At 45.2% G+C, this 18,513-nt stretch overlaps 1 protein-coding gene across 1 annotated transcript in view; it reads right to left on the minus strand.

The window, feature by feature from the left end:
* Positions 1–2,792: 2,792 nt before the first annotated feature.
* The window catches only part of TDRD9 (tudor domain containing 9), a 110,572-nt gene continuing 94,851 nt past the window's right edge, over positions 2,793–18,513 (minus strand). Inside the window, exons 34-38 of the mRNA XM_060097867.1 lie at positions 17,914–18,010; positions 16,645–16,783; positions 11,594–11,712; positions 4,173–4,245; positions 2,793–2,894 (exon numbers count right to left, since the gene is read on the minus strand). Coding sequence (XP_059953850.1) covers positions 2,793–2,894; positions 4,173–4,245; positions 11,594–11,712; positions 16,645–16,783; positions 17,914–18,010 — 530 coding nt within the window. The remainder of the gene's footprint in view (positions 2,895–4,172; positions 4,246–11,593; positions 11,713–16,644; positions 16,784–17,913; positions 18,011–18,513) is intronic.

Here is an 18,513-nt window from a genome sequence, read left to right on the forward strand (position 1 = left end):
AGCTCTAGGGGAGATTTCCCCTGCCTCTTCCAGCCTCCGGTGGCTCTGGGTGGTCCCTGCCTCATGACCACATTGCTCCAATCTCCGCCTCCATCTTCACATGGCCTCTTCCCTCTGGGTCCTCTATGTGTCTTTTATAAGGATGCTGGTTATCTGCTTTAGGGCCTACCTTAAATCCAGGGTGATCTTCTCATCTCAAGATCCTTAACTTACCTAATCAGATCCTTTCTCCAAGTAAGATCACATTTACAGAGAGTCCCAGGGGTTAAGATGTGGACACAGCTTTGAGGGGAAGTTCAGCCCCCTACACTGGTGTCCCGAGAATGTTCTTCCTCTCTGATTTTTCAAATCCAACCCTCTTCCCTCGTGTCCCTTCCCCTCTGGAACACACCCCAGTCCAGCCACCTGCTCTCAACACCAGTGTCTCACCCTGTGCCCCACGCATTAGCCAGGATGGTCTTTCTCAGAAACTCAGCTGAGGCACGATACTACTGCTCAAGCCCCTCTGTGAGCCCCGCCACCCCACTCAGAATAAAAGCTGGACTCTGCCCCACGGTCCCAGACCTGGCTTCTGTCTAATGTCCCCTCCTAACCATCCTTGCCTCCAGCCTCCTGGCTGGCTCTCCAAATACACCAAGCATGTGCTCCTTCCACAGGGCCTGGGCACATTTTCCTCTGCCCAGAACACCTTTTTCCCCAATATCCCCAGATGGGATCTCTACTTGCTGTCCCCCCATCACAAAGGCTCTCCCTGACCGCTGTCTACAGGACAGTGTCACTGCCCTGCACCTGCCCCTGCCCTCTACTGCAGGGTCAGCAAACCACAACCATGGTCTGACACTTGTTTTTATGAATAAAGTTTTTCTGGAATGCAGCCTCACTCATTTGTTTAAGTATCACCTACGACAACTTCTGAGCTACGCCTGCAGAGCTGACGGGCAGCACAGCCGCCACGTGGCCCGCAGAGCCTAGGACATTTACCACCGGGGCTTTTAGAGACAGCAGGCACCTCCTGCCCGATCCCTTCGGTTCCTTCAACTGACTTCACAGCTCTTCCCACTGCCTGCCTGGTTGCCCGTCCTGTGCCATACACACTCTGAGGTCAGCTCCGTGAGGGTGTCAGTGTCCGTAAGCACCTGCCCCGGTGCCTGGGGCACAGTATGTGCTCAGTAAACACCCGCTGAAGGACTGCAAATGAAGAGACCACAGCCGCCTCAGAGGAGACCCCGGTGCTGGTGGGATGGGAAGACAGACTTTTCCTACCTTCCCTTTAAAAGCTTTTCATTTCACATCATGGATATGCATTACTTACTAAGTAACTTGTTTTTTTTTGCGGTACACGGGCCTCTCACTGCCGCAGCCTCTCCCGCTGTGGAGCACAGGCTCCGGACGCGCAGGCCCAGCGGCCATGGCTCACAGGCCCAGCTGCTCCGCGGCACATGGAACCCTCCCGGACCGGGGCACGAACCCGTGTCCCCTGCATCGGCGGGCGGACTCTCAACCCCTGCGCCACCAGGGAAGCCCGGCAGGTGAAATCTTAACCTTAAAGTTGAACAAAGGATGGTGTGTTGCTAGCTTGGTAGCACCACCCCCTGCGTAAGGTGGGAAGCGCATTCCCCAGAAACCCCCCCACTGGAATGCTTCCGCTCTGAGCTGCCTCAGAAGCAGCTGAGCAAGACTGGGGCACAGGTGAAGTGGGGGCCATGTGCTCAGATGGTTGTGTCGGGCGCAGTCACTGCTGCTGGCACACTCAGCATCCAGCGGGCTTCCTGGCTGCCGGCCCAGCAGAGCACTTGGCCGGGCCCCCAGTTTACAGAGGCTCCCCTAGACGGGGTGGTTTTCGAGTTCTCTACTTGAGCTCCTGGTCATGACCCCACGTTGCTGACCAAATACATGTGCTCTCACAAGCCTCAAACTGTCCGCCTGTAAGCAGCTGGCTCAGGTGGACCATTTCTCCGATCCGCCCACTGGCCCTTCCAGACCTTCACTCCAGCTTCTGTCGCGCTCACGTAAGAGCTAACTCAGATCTCATTTACTGCTGCATTTACAGTGGCTCTGCTTTTCTGGTGAAATCCTGTCTGACAAAAGTTGACTTTTAAAAAGAAGTCTATTCCTTTATCAGTTTTAGAAATTTGGATTTTTTTCAGAACGAAATACCTTTTAATCTCCTCTAATAACTGTCAGAAACAAACTTAGTCTAATGCTTTCATTGTTTTAACATAGATATACTAGTGACCAGGTAAGCTCTCTAATTTCCAAAACGTGGACTAAGATTTAACTTAAGTAGAAACCTAAAATATACAAAATGGAAGTAGTTTTACCAAAATCAGGTATTTTCCTTCATGGAAAAAAAATTAGAAAATGCCACATGGTTTTGAAAAAAACACACAGCTTTCCCCTTGTGGTAAACTGGGAGCCCTGGTTTCTCCTGTGCCCCATGTTTAAATCACTGTAACAAAATAGAACATACAAGTGTGTTCTGGAACCTTAATGAAAGATTAGCCACTTATATTTACCTTAGTAAATTGAAAGCAAAATACAGCTCTTTTTCCAAATGAAGTCTTCTTTCAGAATGATTTGTCCCAAAACGTTTATTAATACAGTGATCTTCTGTTTCTAGAAAAGACTAGACTTTTCCCAATCTTTCACTCTCCAGCCACCACCCGAAGGGGAAAGGAACCAGGACTGAGAAGGCCTTTCAGACAGGGTGGACAGAGGGAGGCAGCCTGCGGGTGGAGCCTTTAACAGGCCTCCGTGGCCCCCAGGAGGGCTGGGGACAGCCTGCGTCCCGTCTAGGAACTGAGGACAATCAGTTTGTGCAGCTGGTACAGAAAGGTGTTCTTCCCCCTGCTGCTCTCCCAGTCCGCCTGCTCCATCACCAGCGTCAGATCAACCTATCAGGGCAAAAGGACCAGTCAGGCTCTGCAATGGGACTTTTCTAGACATAAAGTAAAACAAATAAAATTATACACACACATACACATAGACACATAAGATGGCAGAAACTACTCTTTTAATTTTCCAAAAACATTTACAGAAAGCTTCTCTATTCTCACAACAATAAATACTATATATCTGCTATTTCATCTTTAAATTCATCCTAATAATATGGCAATCTTTACCCAGAAATCTCCCATACATTCCTTCCTATGTAATTTTGAACAGGAAACGTGAACAGAGGCATTAAAGCATGTAAGTTTTCTAAACCACATCAACCTCAGAATGAAATTCTGCTTTCAAATTAAGCCCTGCTATTAGCTTCAAACACCGCCACGGAGGCTGTAGGAGAGGTGGCCGGGGCACAGCTCTGTGCACATGACGGAGCTGGCTCCAGGGACTGGTCCTCGGGGCTCTAACGGGGGGAAACAGTCATGGAGCACATGGAGAGAAGGGACATTCTGCAGCAGAAGTAACTTCCAGACTCAGAGTGGGAAAACACCATCTCCAGGGGTGGTAGCCTACTTCCACTGCCAAAGGGATGAGGAACTAGTGGCCCAGCTGGTTTATGTATAAAGACATCCTTGGCTCTAGGATTAAAGCTTCAAATTCCTCCCTGAGCTCCTTTCCTGAAATCACATTTTACTCTAAATCTTACAGACAGGAAATGTCAAGGTGCCCAATAGGGGCCGTTTGCCCTACTTCACAACTGCTATGGACTGAACTGTGTCTTCCAAACCCCCAATGTGATGGTATTTGGAGATGAGGCCTTTGTGAGGTTATTCAGGTCAGATGAGGTCATGATGGTGGGGCTCCCATGACGGGATGAGGATGGGATTAATGCCCTTATAAGCAGAGACACCAGAGAGACACCACTCTCTCTGCCATGTGAGGGCACAGTGAGAGGGTGGATGTCTCCAAGCCACTCCAAAAACAACCACTGTACCCTAAAAGCTAATCCAGACATTCATACCTGTTTATCCAAAATTAAAGGATAATTAGCCTGAGGTCTAGTTTTTCACCAAGACATTACATGGAGTATACTATCCAGAAACAGCCTGTGTGGCCTGTGACCCTGCCCCATTAACCAAAGAACCACGCACTTTGCCACCAGGCTCCCCCTGCTCCCCGGGCATCCTCCACCAACCCTGTTGGAGCCCCTGAATCCATCAAGAGTTCTGTTCCCATCAATCCTGGTGGTAGGCTGCTCACATGGCCACCTATTTCTCACTCACCTGATTCCACTCATATGGCTTTTCATGACACTTAGGAACAATCTTCTCTCTTGGTTTCAATGGACAGAACAAACTAAAATTTAAAAAAAGAGAGCTTAAGTCACCTTAATTATACATTAGTAATTGAAAACACTACTGTGATTTTTAAAACGAGATTTAAATCCTATGTACTTTCCCGCAGAATTGTAACTCCAATAAGTTTCTTAAAGGTCAAAATTTATGTAATTATGATCAGAGAATATTTTAACCCCCTATACATTCAAAAACAAAAAAAAATGGAGCAACGTGGGTCTATAAGACTGACCCTTGTTTTCTGTGTTCCCCTAGTAACCAGTGGAGGCTGCTCCATTACCACACATCGCCTGGGTTACTGAGTCAAGTTCTAGGAAATGTAAGAGGATCTTTTATACCATTTATTCTTAAGCAGCCATGACAAGTTGGAAATGTCATCAGCTTAAAAAGGCATAGATAGAGAATTCTAGCAATAAGAATGTAAAGAAGTCTGCAAATCTTCTTGCACCACCACCCCCAAACAACTATAAAACTAGACAAAATCATCCAAAAAAACATGCCTGAAGACTCTGGATATTAATCAAAAGCAAATTCAGAAGCATTCATTCACAAAAAACTGCTGAACTCCAGGTAACAACAGTGGAGTCTGTGGAATTCATGCCTGGGTGGGGCTACGCCCACCCACCACTCACGCCAACCCCACCAGCTCAACCTGGCACTCTAGCGTTCCCAGGGTGAAAACAGGCATCTTCACTGCCAGACTGAATTTACTTGATTTGGAGCAGAGGGTAAAAACCCTCATGCCTGGCAGCACTGTCAGTAAAAATGGCAAACTCAGTAGGAAATAGATGGAGAAAGCCCACAGCTCTGGGAGCCTTCGGCCCTGGTCCTGCTTGGGGCCAGCAGCAGACCAGCTGACAATCCGGAAATGCAAGAGGGAGATCCTGAAAACGAGTGCCACAGAGGCTACTCGGGCTCACCACACATTCCCTAGCTGATGGAGAAGCTGCACACACACATGCAGCAGAGACCTACGAAGGCCCCTGGCCTGCCACACAGCCCTGGCCGACGGGAAGGTGGCATGCACACACAGGAAAGCCCTGGCAAGAAATAAAAGCCAGATTTCAAAACTGCCTGAACTTTGGATGTACTACCTGACCCACACAGAGACCCACCAGCAGAGGGCAGAAGCCTTAATGACTTAGGTATTTAAGCACAACTTCTCACTAATCATTGGCTGAGCACTAAGCAATGCAGACACAAGGATGACCCCTAACAAGCCAGGCTGAAAAATAAAAAGGAGAATTAAAAAACAGGCATTAGTGGCCTTACAACATGGTGGGGAAACTGATTCTGCAGAATTCTGCAGGGAGTAATCAAAACCCTACATTAATACACTACATTATCTAAAATGCCCAATTTTCAGCAAAAATTATGAGATATTTTGTGAAGAAACAGGAATGTGTGACCCATACTCAGGAATAAAAAAAAAGAACAGCCAACAGAAGCTGATTGAGTCGACTCAGATGTGGTTTTAGCAAGTAAGACTTTAAAGAAGTCACTGCAAGTATATACAAAGAATTAAAGCAAACTATGTTTAAAGAAATAAAGGAAAATATGATGGTAATGACTCAAAGATAATCTCAATAAAAATTTAAAACTATACACAGAACCAAAGAGAAATTTTAGAGTTGAAAGGTACAATAACTAAAATGGAAAATTCCTTACATAGGAGACCAAAATCTGTAGGTGTGAGATGGACGAATAAAGAATCAGTAAACTTAAGGACAGATCAATAGAAGTTAACTAATCTGAACAACAGAGAGAAAAAGGACTGAAGAAAAATGACCAGAGCCTCAGAGACCAGTGGGACAACATCAATTGTATACAAAAACATGTAAAATGGGAGTCCCAAAGGAGAGGAGAGCAGGAATAGGGCAGAAAAATCATTTTTAAAAATTCAAAGATGCAAATAGGTTATAAGTAAAAGGATAGGAAAAGATATGCCATGCAAACAGTAACAAAACCAAGCCAGAGTAGCTATATTAATATCAGACAAAATTGACTTTAAAACAAGAAATATTACTAGAATAAAAAGAGAGGGGCTTCCCTGGTGGCGCAGTGGTTGAGAGTCCACCTGCCAATGCAGGGGACATGGGTTCGTGCCCCGGTCCGGGAAGATCCCACATGCCGCAGAGCGGCTGGGCCTGTGAGCCATGGCCGCTGAGCCTGCGCGTCCGGAGCCTGTGCTCCGCAACAGGAGAGGCCACAACAGTGAGAGGCCCGCGTACCACAAAAAAAAAAAAAAAGAGATTTCATAATGACAAAAGGGCTAATACGTCAGAAAGATACAAAAATTATAAACATAAACGTGTCTAACAGAGCCCCAAAAGACATAAAAGAAAAGCTGACAGACTTGAAAAAAGAAATAACTCAATAATTAGTTAGAAATTTTAATATCACAGTTTCAACATTCACAGAACTAGAGGGAAAACCAGCAAAGACAGTGAGTCCTAGAACACCAACTCAATCCACCCAACATCTACAAAACACCCCACCCAACAACAGACATGCATTCTTCTCAAGTGAACATGGACCATTTTCCAGGAAAGACTGTATGTCAGGGCATAAAATAAGTCTCAATAAGTTTTAAAAGAAATTCTGAAAGACTGAAATCATTCAAAGTATGTATAATACCTACACAGAAATAAATTATATATCAACATTTTAAAAAGTTGAAAAATCCCAAAATACTTGAAAAATAAACAATATACTTCTAAATAACCCATCAAAGAAGAAATCACAAGGGAAACTAGAGAATATTTTTAAAAGAATAAAAATCAAAATACAACAAATCAAGAAGTATGGGATGCAGCAAAAACAGTAACGGAAAGAAATGTATAGCTTTAAATGTCTGTAACAGAAAAGAAGGTCTCAAAACAATAATTAAGCTTCTAAGTTATGAAACTAGAAAAAGAGCATGCTAAACCCAAAGCAATCAGAAGTAAGGGAATAATCATTATGAGAGTGAACATCAATGAAACAGAAAAAAGGTAAACACTAGGGGGAAAAAAATCAACAAAACCAAAAGTTAGTTCTTTAAAGAGGTCAACAGAATTAATAAACTTTAGCTAAGCTAAACTGACTTAAGAAGAAAGAGAAAATCTGAATAGACCTATAACACAAGAAATCTAATTAGTAATTTAAAATCTCCCCACAAAGAGAAGTCCAAGCTCAAATGATTCATTACCAATTTCTATCAAATATTTAAAGAAATAATATCAATCTTACATAAACTCTTTCAGAAAATAGCAGGAAACACCTCCTAACTCATTCTATGAAGCCAGGACTACTCTGCTACCAAATCAGACAAAGATATCACAAGAAAACTACAATCAATAACCCTCATGAACCCAGATGAAAAAGCTTTAGCAAAAACCTATTAAAAACCTTTAACTTGTTTGCTATAAAACAAGTTTATAGGGACTTCCCTCATGGCGCAGTGGTTAAGAATCTGCCTGCCAATGCAGGGGACACGGGTTTGAGCCCTGGTCCGGGAAGATCCCATATGCCGCAGAGCAACTAGGCCTGTGCGCCACAACTACTGAGCCTGCGAGCCACAGCTACTGAGCCTGCACGCCTAGAGCTCCGCAACAAGAGAAGCCACCACAGTGAGAAGCCCGCGCACTGCAACGAAGAGTAGCCCCTGCCTGCTGCAACTAGAGAAAGCCCATGCGCAACAACGAAGACTCAACACAGCCAAAAATAAAAATAAATTTAAAAAATAAATAAATAAAAATAAAACAAGTTTATAAAAAGAATTACACACTATGTGGAATTCATCCCAGGAATGCAGGCTAGTTTTAACAACCAAAAAGCAATTAATGTAATATACCATACAAATCAAATAAAAGAAAAAACACCATGATTATCTCACAGACACAGAAAAGGCATTTGGCAAAATGTGACATCCTTTCCTGATGAAAGCTCTCAGCAAACTAGGAATAGAAAGGAACTCCTTCAACCTGATAAAGAACCTCTACAAAAACCCTGCAGCTAACCTGCAGCTAACATACTTAGTAGTGAAAAACGATGCTTTCTCCCCAAAACTGGGAACAAGGCAAAGATGTATGTTCGCACCACTTCTATTCAGCTCAATACAGAGGGTTCTAGCCAGTATAATAAAACAGGAAAAAGAAATTAAGAGCGTACAGATTGGAAAGGAAGAAGTAAAACTGTCTTTATTCATAGATATGATCCTGTATGTAGGAAATCCTAAAGAATCTACAAAAACTACTGGCACTAACAAACAGGTTTAACAAGGTCACAGGATAAAAGATCAATATATAAAAAACAATTGTTCATTTCTAGCAATGAACAATGCAAAAATAAAGAAAACAATTTAAACTCACAATAGCATCAAAAAGACTAAAATAGAAATAATTTAACAAAATTCTGCACACTTGAAAACCATAAAAAGTGTTAAGAGAAATTAAAGGATATCTAACAGATATTCCGGCTCGGTGCATTGGACAACTCAATACTGTTAAGATGGCAATTCTCCTCAAACTGATCTACAGATTCAATACAATCCCCATCACAACCCCTGCCAAGGTTTGTTGTAGAAATGACAAGCCGATCTTAAATTTTATATGGAAAGGAAAAGGATCTAAAATAGTAAAAAAAAAAAAAAAAAAAAAAAAACTTTGAAAAAGAAGAACAAAATATGAGGACTAACACTACCCAATTTCAAGAATTACTATTAAAGAGAGACATAAATCAATAGAACAAAATAGGAAGTTCAAAAATAAACCTTTACATTTATGGCCAATTGATTTTTGACAGATGCCAAGGCAATTCAGAGGGGGGTTCTTCAGCAAATGATGTTATAACAACTGGATGTTCATATGTGAAAAAATGAACTTAAGACTCTTACACGTCACACCATATACAACTATCATCTCAAAATGGATCAAAGACCTCAGTACCATAAGTAAATATAAGAATTAGAGGAAAACAGAGAAGAAAACTCTTCTGTGACCTTGGGTTTAGCAAAGGTTTTTCAGATATAACACCAAAAGCATAAACCATAAAAAAATTTTTAAAAAAGCTAAAGTGGACACCATCAAAATTAAAAACATGTATTCTTTAGGATATGCCATTAAGAAAATGAAAAGACAAGCTATGCGATGGGGAAAATATCTGCAAATTGCATACTCGGAAGAGACTTTTAGCTAGCATTTATAAAGAATTGCTACAACTCAATAAGATGACAATCAAACCAATTAAAAAACAGGGAAGGGCTTCCCTGGTGGCGCAGTGGTTGGGAGTCCGCCTGCCGACGCGGGGGACGCGTGTTCGTGCCCCGGTCCGGGAGGATCCCACATGCCGCGGAGCGGATGGGCCCGTGGGCCATGGCTGCTGAGTCTGTGCGTCCGGAGCCTGTGCTCCACGGCGGGAGGGGCCACGGCAGTGAGGGGCCCGCGAAGCGCAAAAAAAAAAACAGAAAATATCTGAAGATACTTCACCAGAAAAGGTGTATGATTGGCTAATAAGGATATAAAAAGATCTTTTATATCATTAGTTATTAAGGAAATGCAAATTAAAACCATAATAAGATACTACCATAACTCCACTAGATTAAGTACAATAAAAAATACACTGACAATGCCAAGTGCAGGCAAGGATGTGAAGAGACTGGAACTGTCATATGTTGCTGGTGGGAATGTAATATGTGAGTCACTTTGGAAAACAGTTTGTCCACTTCTTAAAAAATTAACATAAACTTACTATACAACCTACCAATTCTACTCCTAGATATCTACCGAAAAGAGAAGAAAATATATGTTCACTCAAAGACTTTACATGACTTTCCAGAATAGCATTATTCATAACAGCCAAATACCGGAAACAATCCAAACATTTCATCAACTGGTGAATGGATAAAGGAAATGTGGCATACACAAACAGTGGAGCATTATTCAGTTGTTAAAAAGAACAAACATGTTAAAACACGGATGAACCTCAAACATATTATGCTCAATGAAAGAAGCCAGATTAAAAAAAATTATGCCATTTATATAAAATTTTCAGAGAAGGCAAATCTATGGAGACCAAGAGCAGCTCAGTGGTAGCCCGGAGTCGGGGTAGGAACAGGAATTGCTGACAAACGTAAGAACTTGTGTTTCTAAAAACAGCTTTATTGAGGTACGTACCATGAACTAATTAGTTTTAAGTACACAATTTAACAATTTTAGTAAATTTATAGATCTGTGTGACTATCCCCACCACTGTTCTAAGGTATTTGTAAGCGAACTTTGGGGATGACAGACCTGTTGTAAAGCTGAGTTGTGGTGATGGTCAGCACAAGTCCGCAAACTTACTAAAACCACTGAACTGCTACCCAGAGCACAGCAAGTCGGGACACGGCCACCCTCGGCGGGGGTGGAGAGAGAGATGGGGTGAGGAGAGGCAAAGGAGCACCAGGTGACTGGCCCTTCCTGACGAGGAGGCGTCCTGTGCTGTTGAGAGCAGCGCTGTGTAAGAACAGGGAGCATCTGCCGACTCGGTGACCTGCCGCGCCTTCCCATATGCATTTGGGGTGATTTCTTTTAGCTTTATGAGCACTTCTAATGTTTTGTAACATGGTTTCCCTCAGCTGCTGGTCACGTGGCACATTCACTGTGTGCAAACACACTGAGATGACCTGTGCACTGCATGTATGTTAAACTTCAACACAAAGTTCACGTAAAAATATTTTCAGCCTTTATCACCATGGCTAAGGCAGCTCTGTTTATCTAACACCTTTCTGAAAGGTGTCCACTGCTCCCTGTTCTCATGCAGGACTGGATGTGCTGGGAGCCTTCTGTTTGCTCCTCCCCCATGTCTGTCCTCCCTTCTCAGCCTCCTCTGAGCTGTCCAGGCTGACCTGGGCTTAAGGGCTGCGCCAACGAGAGCCCCTGTCCTAGGGATTTGGGTTGGGTTTGGCCAACGGGGAGCCCAGCAAGTGTTGGAGGGGGAGGGGGAGGCCAGGATGCTTATCCTGGGGGAAGCGCGACAGCGTGGCCCACTCCTGTAAGTTGATGCTCTACACACAGCCTCTCAGCCTCCACAGCCCCTCAGCCTCCACAGCCCAGGCCCCCTCCCTCCCTTTGCCTCTGAGGTGCCCACTGTGGTTTCCCTCCGACCTGCCTATGCTATTTGAAAGGGTCTCTTTATCACATATTCTCAAGCCGCCCCTACTTGCTGCTGGCTCCTGGCTGACGATCAGGACACAGGTGGCTGGTGCCTCCATCTGGCACCTCTAGATGCCGCCCTGCGTCAGAGGATCAATCTATCACGTCTCATAAACAATTCAAGGCGTTCAAAATCTAGATAGCTAAGAAAGAAAGCTTGTCATCACAACTCACCCTAAAAGTTTCTGCCGAGCATTATCCTGCAACTGTGCGATTCTTTCTGGCCCAAGACACATCGATCCATTTGGTCCATCACACACCAGCTTGTTAATAGCGGCTCTGAGAATATTAACCTGTAAATAAATGGCAACGTATTCATATGGTTCTTCTATAACTGAATTCCACTCCACATTTAAATAATTCATAAGCATTGAGATTTCATAATTTCATGATTATCATCAGTATGGTTTCTGGAAGAAATTATCAAAACGACACAAATAACACCAATAACCACTATCAATAATTTAAGAAGCAGTAAAAAAAAGAAAAAGAACAGCAAGGAAGGTTCAGACTTTTCAGTGTAGGCACACTTTTTAAACTTCTATTCTAAAATTTAATAGTTTAACCCATGGGGTTACACTGTTCAAAATCTACTTGTATCACATACACAGTAAGTCCTCTGTATCTGTGGATTCAACCAAGCTTGGATCAAAAACATTCAGGAAAAAAAAAATCCATGAAGTTCCAAAAATCAAAACCTGAATTTGCCATACATTGGCAATTATTTACATAGGGTTTACATTGTATTAGGTATTATAAGTAATCCAGAGATCATCTAAAGTATATGGGTGGTGTGCACAGGTTATATGCAAATACGACACCATTTTATATAAGAGACTTGAGCTTCTGCAGATTTTGGTATCTGAGGGGGGTCTTGGAACCAAACTCCCACAGATACCGAGGGAGGGCCATATGTTCCTCTCACTTTGTGTGTGTCTTTTCTTCCTTTTTTTTTAATATTTATTTATTTGGCTGCATCAGGTCTTAGTTGAGGCACGTGGGGTCTTTCGCTGCGGCACGGGCTTCTCTCTAGTTGTGGCACACGGGCTCCAGGGCACGTGGGCTCAGTAGTTGTGGTGTGCAGGCTCTAGAGCCCATGGGCTTAGTTGCCCCGTGGCATGTGGGATCTTAGTTCCCCGACCAGAGATTGAACCCACATCCCCTGCACTGGAAGGAGGATTCTTAACCACTGGACCACCAGGGAAGTCCCTTGTGTGCGTTTTTTCAATTGAGGTACAATTGGTACATGACAGTATGTTAGTTGCAGGGGTACAACAGAATAATTCGGCGCTTGTATACACTCTGCACAGTAAGTCCACTTACCATCAGTCACCATGTATCTGATGCATTCACCCTTTCCACCCCTCAGTCCCTGCTGTCGCCCTGTTTGCAACGTTCCCACAGAAGCCTGAGGAGTGCCCCCAGAGCAACAATGTGCCGTATTTTGTTTCAGCCTGTGCCATAGTGTTTAATGAACTTTCTGCTTTGAGTAATCTGAAATATAGGAAGAGCAGCAAAGACAGAACAGACGTTTCGTGCACCCCTCCCCGACGTGAGCGCCTTCCACCCACAGTCCATCTGTCACTACTGAGAGGCTGACCTGGGCACGTCACTATTAACTAGAGTCCAGGCTCCATGTGGATTTGACCACCTTTTCCACTCACGTCCTCTTTCTATCTCCGGACCCAATCCAGGGCACCACACTGCACCTGTTGTCACGTCTCCCCGGTCTCCTTTGGTCCAGGGCAGTTTCTGAGCCTTTTCCTGTTTTTTGAGACCTTGACAGTTCTGATTTCTGGTCAGGTATTTTGTGAGATGCCCCCTAGTCTGGGCTTATGTGACGTCTTTCTCATGATTAGGTTGGGGTGGTGAGTTCTGGGGAGAACCCCACAGAGGTGGGGGCCCTTCTCATCCCATCCCGTCAGGATGTGTGTGCCATCGCCAAGACGGATCACTGGTGATGCTGGCCTTGGCCACAGCTGAGGCAGCGTCTGCCAGGCTCAGTGGAAGCCAGTCACTAAGTCTAGTCCACTCTCAAAGCAGGGAGGAGGGAACAGGGGAGGTTTAAGCTCCACTTCCTGGGTACTGTTGGGAATTCTCCTGAGTGGAAGATTTGCCTCCTCTTCCCCATTTGTTTATCCAATCACTTGTTTACACCCTTCGGACACTGTGAGTTATAACCCAACACACCGTGATTTATTTGGGTGCTCTGTTCCAACCTTGGCCACTGGCCTCCCACGTCCCTGTGACAGGCTGCATACTTTTGTTTCTTGAGTGCTTCTTTTCTTCCTGGCTCTACAAGAAGCTCCAGGCTCATCCTGTGTTTCCTCTGCCCATTTCTCCAAGGAGCCCTGGTTCCTTTTACTGGAAAATCCTATCAGAAACCGCAATCTGGGCCCTGGGTTTGTTCATGGCTACTGGGGTGTCATCGTTTCTTGCGCTGAGAGAGCTAGGTTATCAGTGCATGCGTACGAAATCATGTATACACACGTAACTTACTTGCATGCAGTAAGTTAAACATGAATTCCTACTGAACCATGTCTCTCAGTCACCCTGCCCCACAGGGTGTGTTCTGGCCTTCCTTTCTAAGTGCATCTCTAAGTCTAGTAATAAGAAACCTGGCTCCTGCGTCCGTTTACTCTGTTGCTCAACCCCAGTAACACGCAGTTTCAGAATTAACTTGCACTCCATAAGAAACAACTTTACCAAGTAGAAGACAGTAGCCTTACCATTTCCAGTCAAAAATGTTTTCCAAAGCTCCTTTTCCCCTCACCCCCTTCAATGCAATTATCCCCCAAATCCTAGTCGGTGTTGGTGTGTGTGTGTGTGTGGACTGCATATATCAGAGTTCCACTCTTTCACGGGGCATGGACTATGTTTTTTTTTTAATATTTATTTTTTTACTTATTTGGTTGCATCAGGTCTTAGCTGCAGCAGGTGGACTCCTTAGTTGCAGCACACGGGCTCCTTAGTTGCGGCAGGCGAACTCTTAGCTGCGCATGCACGTGGGATCTAGTTCCCTGACCAGGGATCTAACCCGGGCCCCCTGCATTGGGAGCGTGGAGTCTTAACCACTACACCAACAGGGAAGCCCCAGACTATAGGATTTTTTGTATTTTTTTTAACATCTTTATTGGAGTACAATTGCTTTACAATGTTGTGTTAGTTTCTGCTGTATAACAAATTGAATCAGCTATATAGATACATACAACCCTATATCCCCCGCTCTTGCATCTCCCTCCCACCCTCCCTATCCCACTCCTCTAGGTGGTCATAAGTCCCCGAGCTGATCTCCCTGTGCTATGCGGCTGCTTCCCACTAGCTAGCTATTTTACATTTGGTGGTGAGACTACGGGTTTGGACAAGCACGCAGAGCCATGCATCTGCCCCCGCAGCGCACACGGGGCAGCTCCTTCACTCTCCAGCCCCTGTGGTACCCTTTGTGGTCCATCACTACTCTGCCCCCAGGAGCCACGAATCTGTTTTCCATCCCTATAGTCTGGCCTTTTCCAGAATGTCATATGAATAGAATCATACCATCCGTAGCCTCCAAGTCCTGGCTTCTCTCACTTAATAACATGCATTTAAGACTCACTCACGTTGTTGCATGAATCAACTGCTCACTCCTTTCTATTGCTGAAGAGTACTCCATCGTACGGCTCTGCCACAGTTTGTCCATTCCCCTGCTGAAGGACATCTTGACTGCTTCCAGTTTTTAGCTATTATGAATGCTGCAATCCGTATTCACAAACAGGTCTTATGTGGATGTAAGTTTTCAAATCTCTTTGATAAATACTTAAAAGTAGGACTCCGGGGTCTTATGGTCGGTGTATGTTTCACTTTGAAGAACCTTATCCTCCACAAAACACTAGCCCACTCTGCGCTCCCACCAGCAGCAAGTGTTCCCGTTGCTCCACATCCTTGCCAGCACTGGGTATTTTCAGTTTTTTGGATTTTAGCCATTCTAATAGGTCTGCAGAGGTATGTCACTGAGATCTTAACTTGCATTTTCCTAATGACATATGATGTTGAACACCTTTTCACTGGTTTACTGCCATCCATATTTAACTTAGTTGCTTATTTTATTGAGTTTTAAGAGTTCATTACACATTATGAATGGAAGTCCTTCCTTAGATACATATTTGCAAATATTTCCTCCTCGTGTGTAGCTTGTCTTTTCATCCTCTTAACAGGGTCTTCTGCAGAGCAGGTTTTAATTTGATAAAGTCCAAATTATCAATTTTTTCTTTCACAGATTATGCTTCGTTGCATCTACAAACTCATTGCCAAACCCAAGGTCATATAGATTTTCTCCTGTATTTACTTCTAGCAGTTTTACAGCTTCACATTTCACGACTAGGTCTATGATCTAAAGAGTACTTTTAAGCCCCAAAGCCCCTTTACATGAGAGAGCAGTCAAGTTCAATCAACAAAGCCACATGCCCCCTGGAGAAAGGACCAGCCCAAAGGCCTCGCCCAGCGCCCCTCCCCCACCCCCTCCTGCACAGCTATGCCAACCTCAGCGACTCCATGGAACTTCTAGCACTCTGGAAGAGTGCTTCCAAACTAGCTGTCCTGAAAGACCAGCTTTGTTTCTCATTTTGTAAAATGCAAGAGAACTGAGTTACTACAACAATGAAATACAAAAACAAAAGCATATAAAACATAAGCCCAAATGTTTCATTATTAAATTCAAAAGCTATAAAATAACTTTGTCACCCAAGTCTCTAAATGGTCAGCCTTAACTTGTGCACTGATCTGGTCCCAGACCAGAATAGGTACTTCCACTGCAGAGTCGAGTTTGCACCCAAGGGTCAGCCCAGCAAGCCCCCCACCGTGTGTGTGGAGAGGACCGAGTGGGGCAGGACTTTCCTCAGCCCCCAACAGGAACTAGCAAGGATGTCCAGCTGGTCCTGACTTGGGGTGAGGCCTGGGGAGACATGCACGGCAGTCTCGCTGCCTGCTGTTCAGTTCTACTGCCCAGGAAGGCTTACTGTGCCGGGAGGTACCTAGTGAGAAATTCAGAGAGCACCACCTGTCAGGAAGCTACTTCGCACAGAAAAGTAAAACAGGCAGGTTGAGGGAGAGTGAGCACCTCCAGGACCAGAGGCGTGCGCCTGCATTTTAAGCACGGCGTCAGACACAGCTCCTGCTGCTAAACGGCTGTACCAGCACACCGAGAGCGCGACGTAGCTCCCACGCTATGATGACCTCAGCAGCCTTACCTCTATGACATCCTCCACGCTGAACTGCACGTCAAAAGCGAGCTCCATGTCATGCTCCGGCAGGAGAGCGGCCCCTGTAGTTGGATTCCACCCCAAACCACAGAGGACTCCAGTATAGCATTTGCCATCTCGATCAACTCTAAATGAACAGTTTTGAGAAAAGTTATTATTTCAGAATTGTTAAGCCACTGGGTTTTTTGTTTTTGTTTTTTTTGAATGGGCAGCCTGAGTTTATTTTATACATATAGATAGTATATATGTATTTATTTATTTATTGAAGTATAGTTGATTTACAATATTGTGTTAGTTTCAGGTATAGAGCACAGCAATTTGGATATATATATGCATGTATGTGTATATATTCCTCTTCAGACTCTTTTCCCTTATAGGTTATTAGAAAATATTGAGGGGCATCCCTGATGGCACAGTGGTTAAGAATCCGGCTGCCAATGTAGGGGACACAGGTTCGAGCCCTGGTCCAGGAAGATCCCACATGCTGTGGAGCAACTAAGCCCGTGCGCCACATCGACTGAGCCTGTGCTCTAGAGCCCGCGAGTCACAACTACTGAGGCTACATGCCACAACTACTGAAGCCCACGTGCCTAGAGCCCGTGCTCCACAACGAGAAGCCACTGTAATGAGCAGCCCACGCACTGCAATGAAGAGTAGCCCCCGCTCGCCACAACTAGAGAAAGCCCACGCACAGCAATGAAGACCCAATGCAGCCAAAAAAAAAAAAAAAAAAAAAAGCGAGCCCTGCTCATTGACACACTTCTCTTTACTAAAGCCTCTAGGAGTTCCTGTCTGATCTTGGCACAAAAGAGCCACAGCTGCAGTCTTACCTCGGGGCACCAACGCGAGTGGGACGGGCACGGTTTCCCACTGACAACCGTTGCCGGGAGGCTTGGTGTCACAACCACAGCCCATTAACAACAGGACGTCCATCAGCGTGGTGCTGACGCTGGGCCTCAACTCCACCTCCACTTTGATCCCTTTTGCCCCACTTCGAGTCACGCTCCTGTGTGAGGCTGCATGTCCTTGTCAGCTCTCTGAGCTTCTTTCTAAACTGAGTCTCAGTGTAGCTCCGCAAATAACCATAAAGCCTCCCTCGGTCACACTGAAGCCGGGGGAGGCGCGGCCAGCCTCCAGACCTGCCAAGGACACTTTTCCATCAGCGCTTTCTCTCCAAAAGGAGGGAGGGGCCCCGTTTCTCCCACTGGGTTCGCATCTTACCAAAGCCTGGGGATAAGACAAGGGAGCAGGCCATACCTGAGCTCCATGACGGGTGCGAACAGCATGCTGAGGAGCGCAGGAAGGCCGGGGATGTGCGGCATCAGCGAGGTCTCCCTCAGCAGCATGGCGGACCCTGCAGACAGTCACGGCCAAGGGCAGCACTGGGCACATTGTCACGAGTGTGACACCTTCCCTCCCCACAACTCCTCCTGGTCCTCAGGCCTCCCTCCCTGTGTTGAGTCTGTCCCCACAGATGTGCCCCAGCAGAGAAGTGCTCCCTGGTGTCGGTCCCCACAGCACCCCAAGAGGAACCCCTTATCCTAAGGCTCAAGCTTTGACCCCATTTGGGGACCCGTCCTGTCTGGTTACTCTGGCCTTTCCTTTCTCCTCCTTAGGCTATCGGGTTTGTCCCTGGGCCAAGCTCTTGGATTTTCTCTCCTTCGTGGTCAAGCACAATGGAATGAATGGATGATCAAGGAATCAATCCATGCATCCCTGCACAGTGGGAAAGGTGATGATGCTCCAGTTCTTAAGCTCCCACCAGCCAATGCTCTCAGGAAATAGTCTAAAACATGGCACACAGGCATGAGGCTGTTCACTGATTATAAGACAAACTGTGCTGGGAACTGGAGTCAA

The sequence above is a fragment of the Mesoplodon densirostris genome, chromosome 4, assembly GCF_025265405.1.
Source record: "Mesoplodon densirostris isolate mMesDen1 chromosome 4, mMesDen1 primary haplotype, whole genome shotgun sequence".
Lineage (NCBI taxonomy): Eukaryota > Metazoa > Chordata > Mammalia > Artiodactyla > Ziphiidae > Mesoplodon > Mesoplodon densirostris.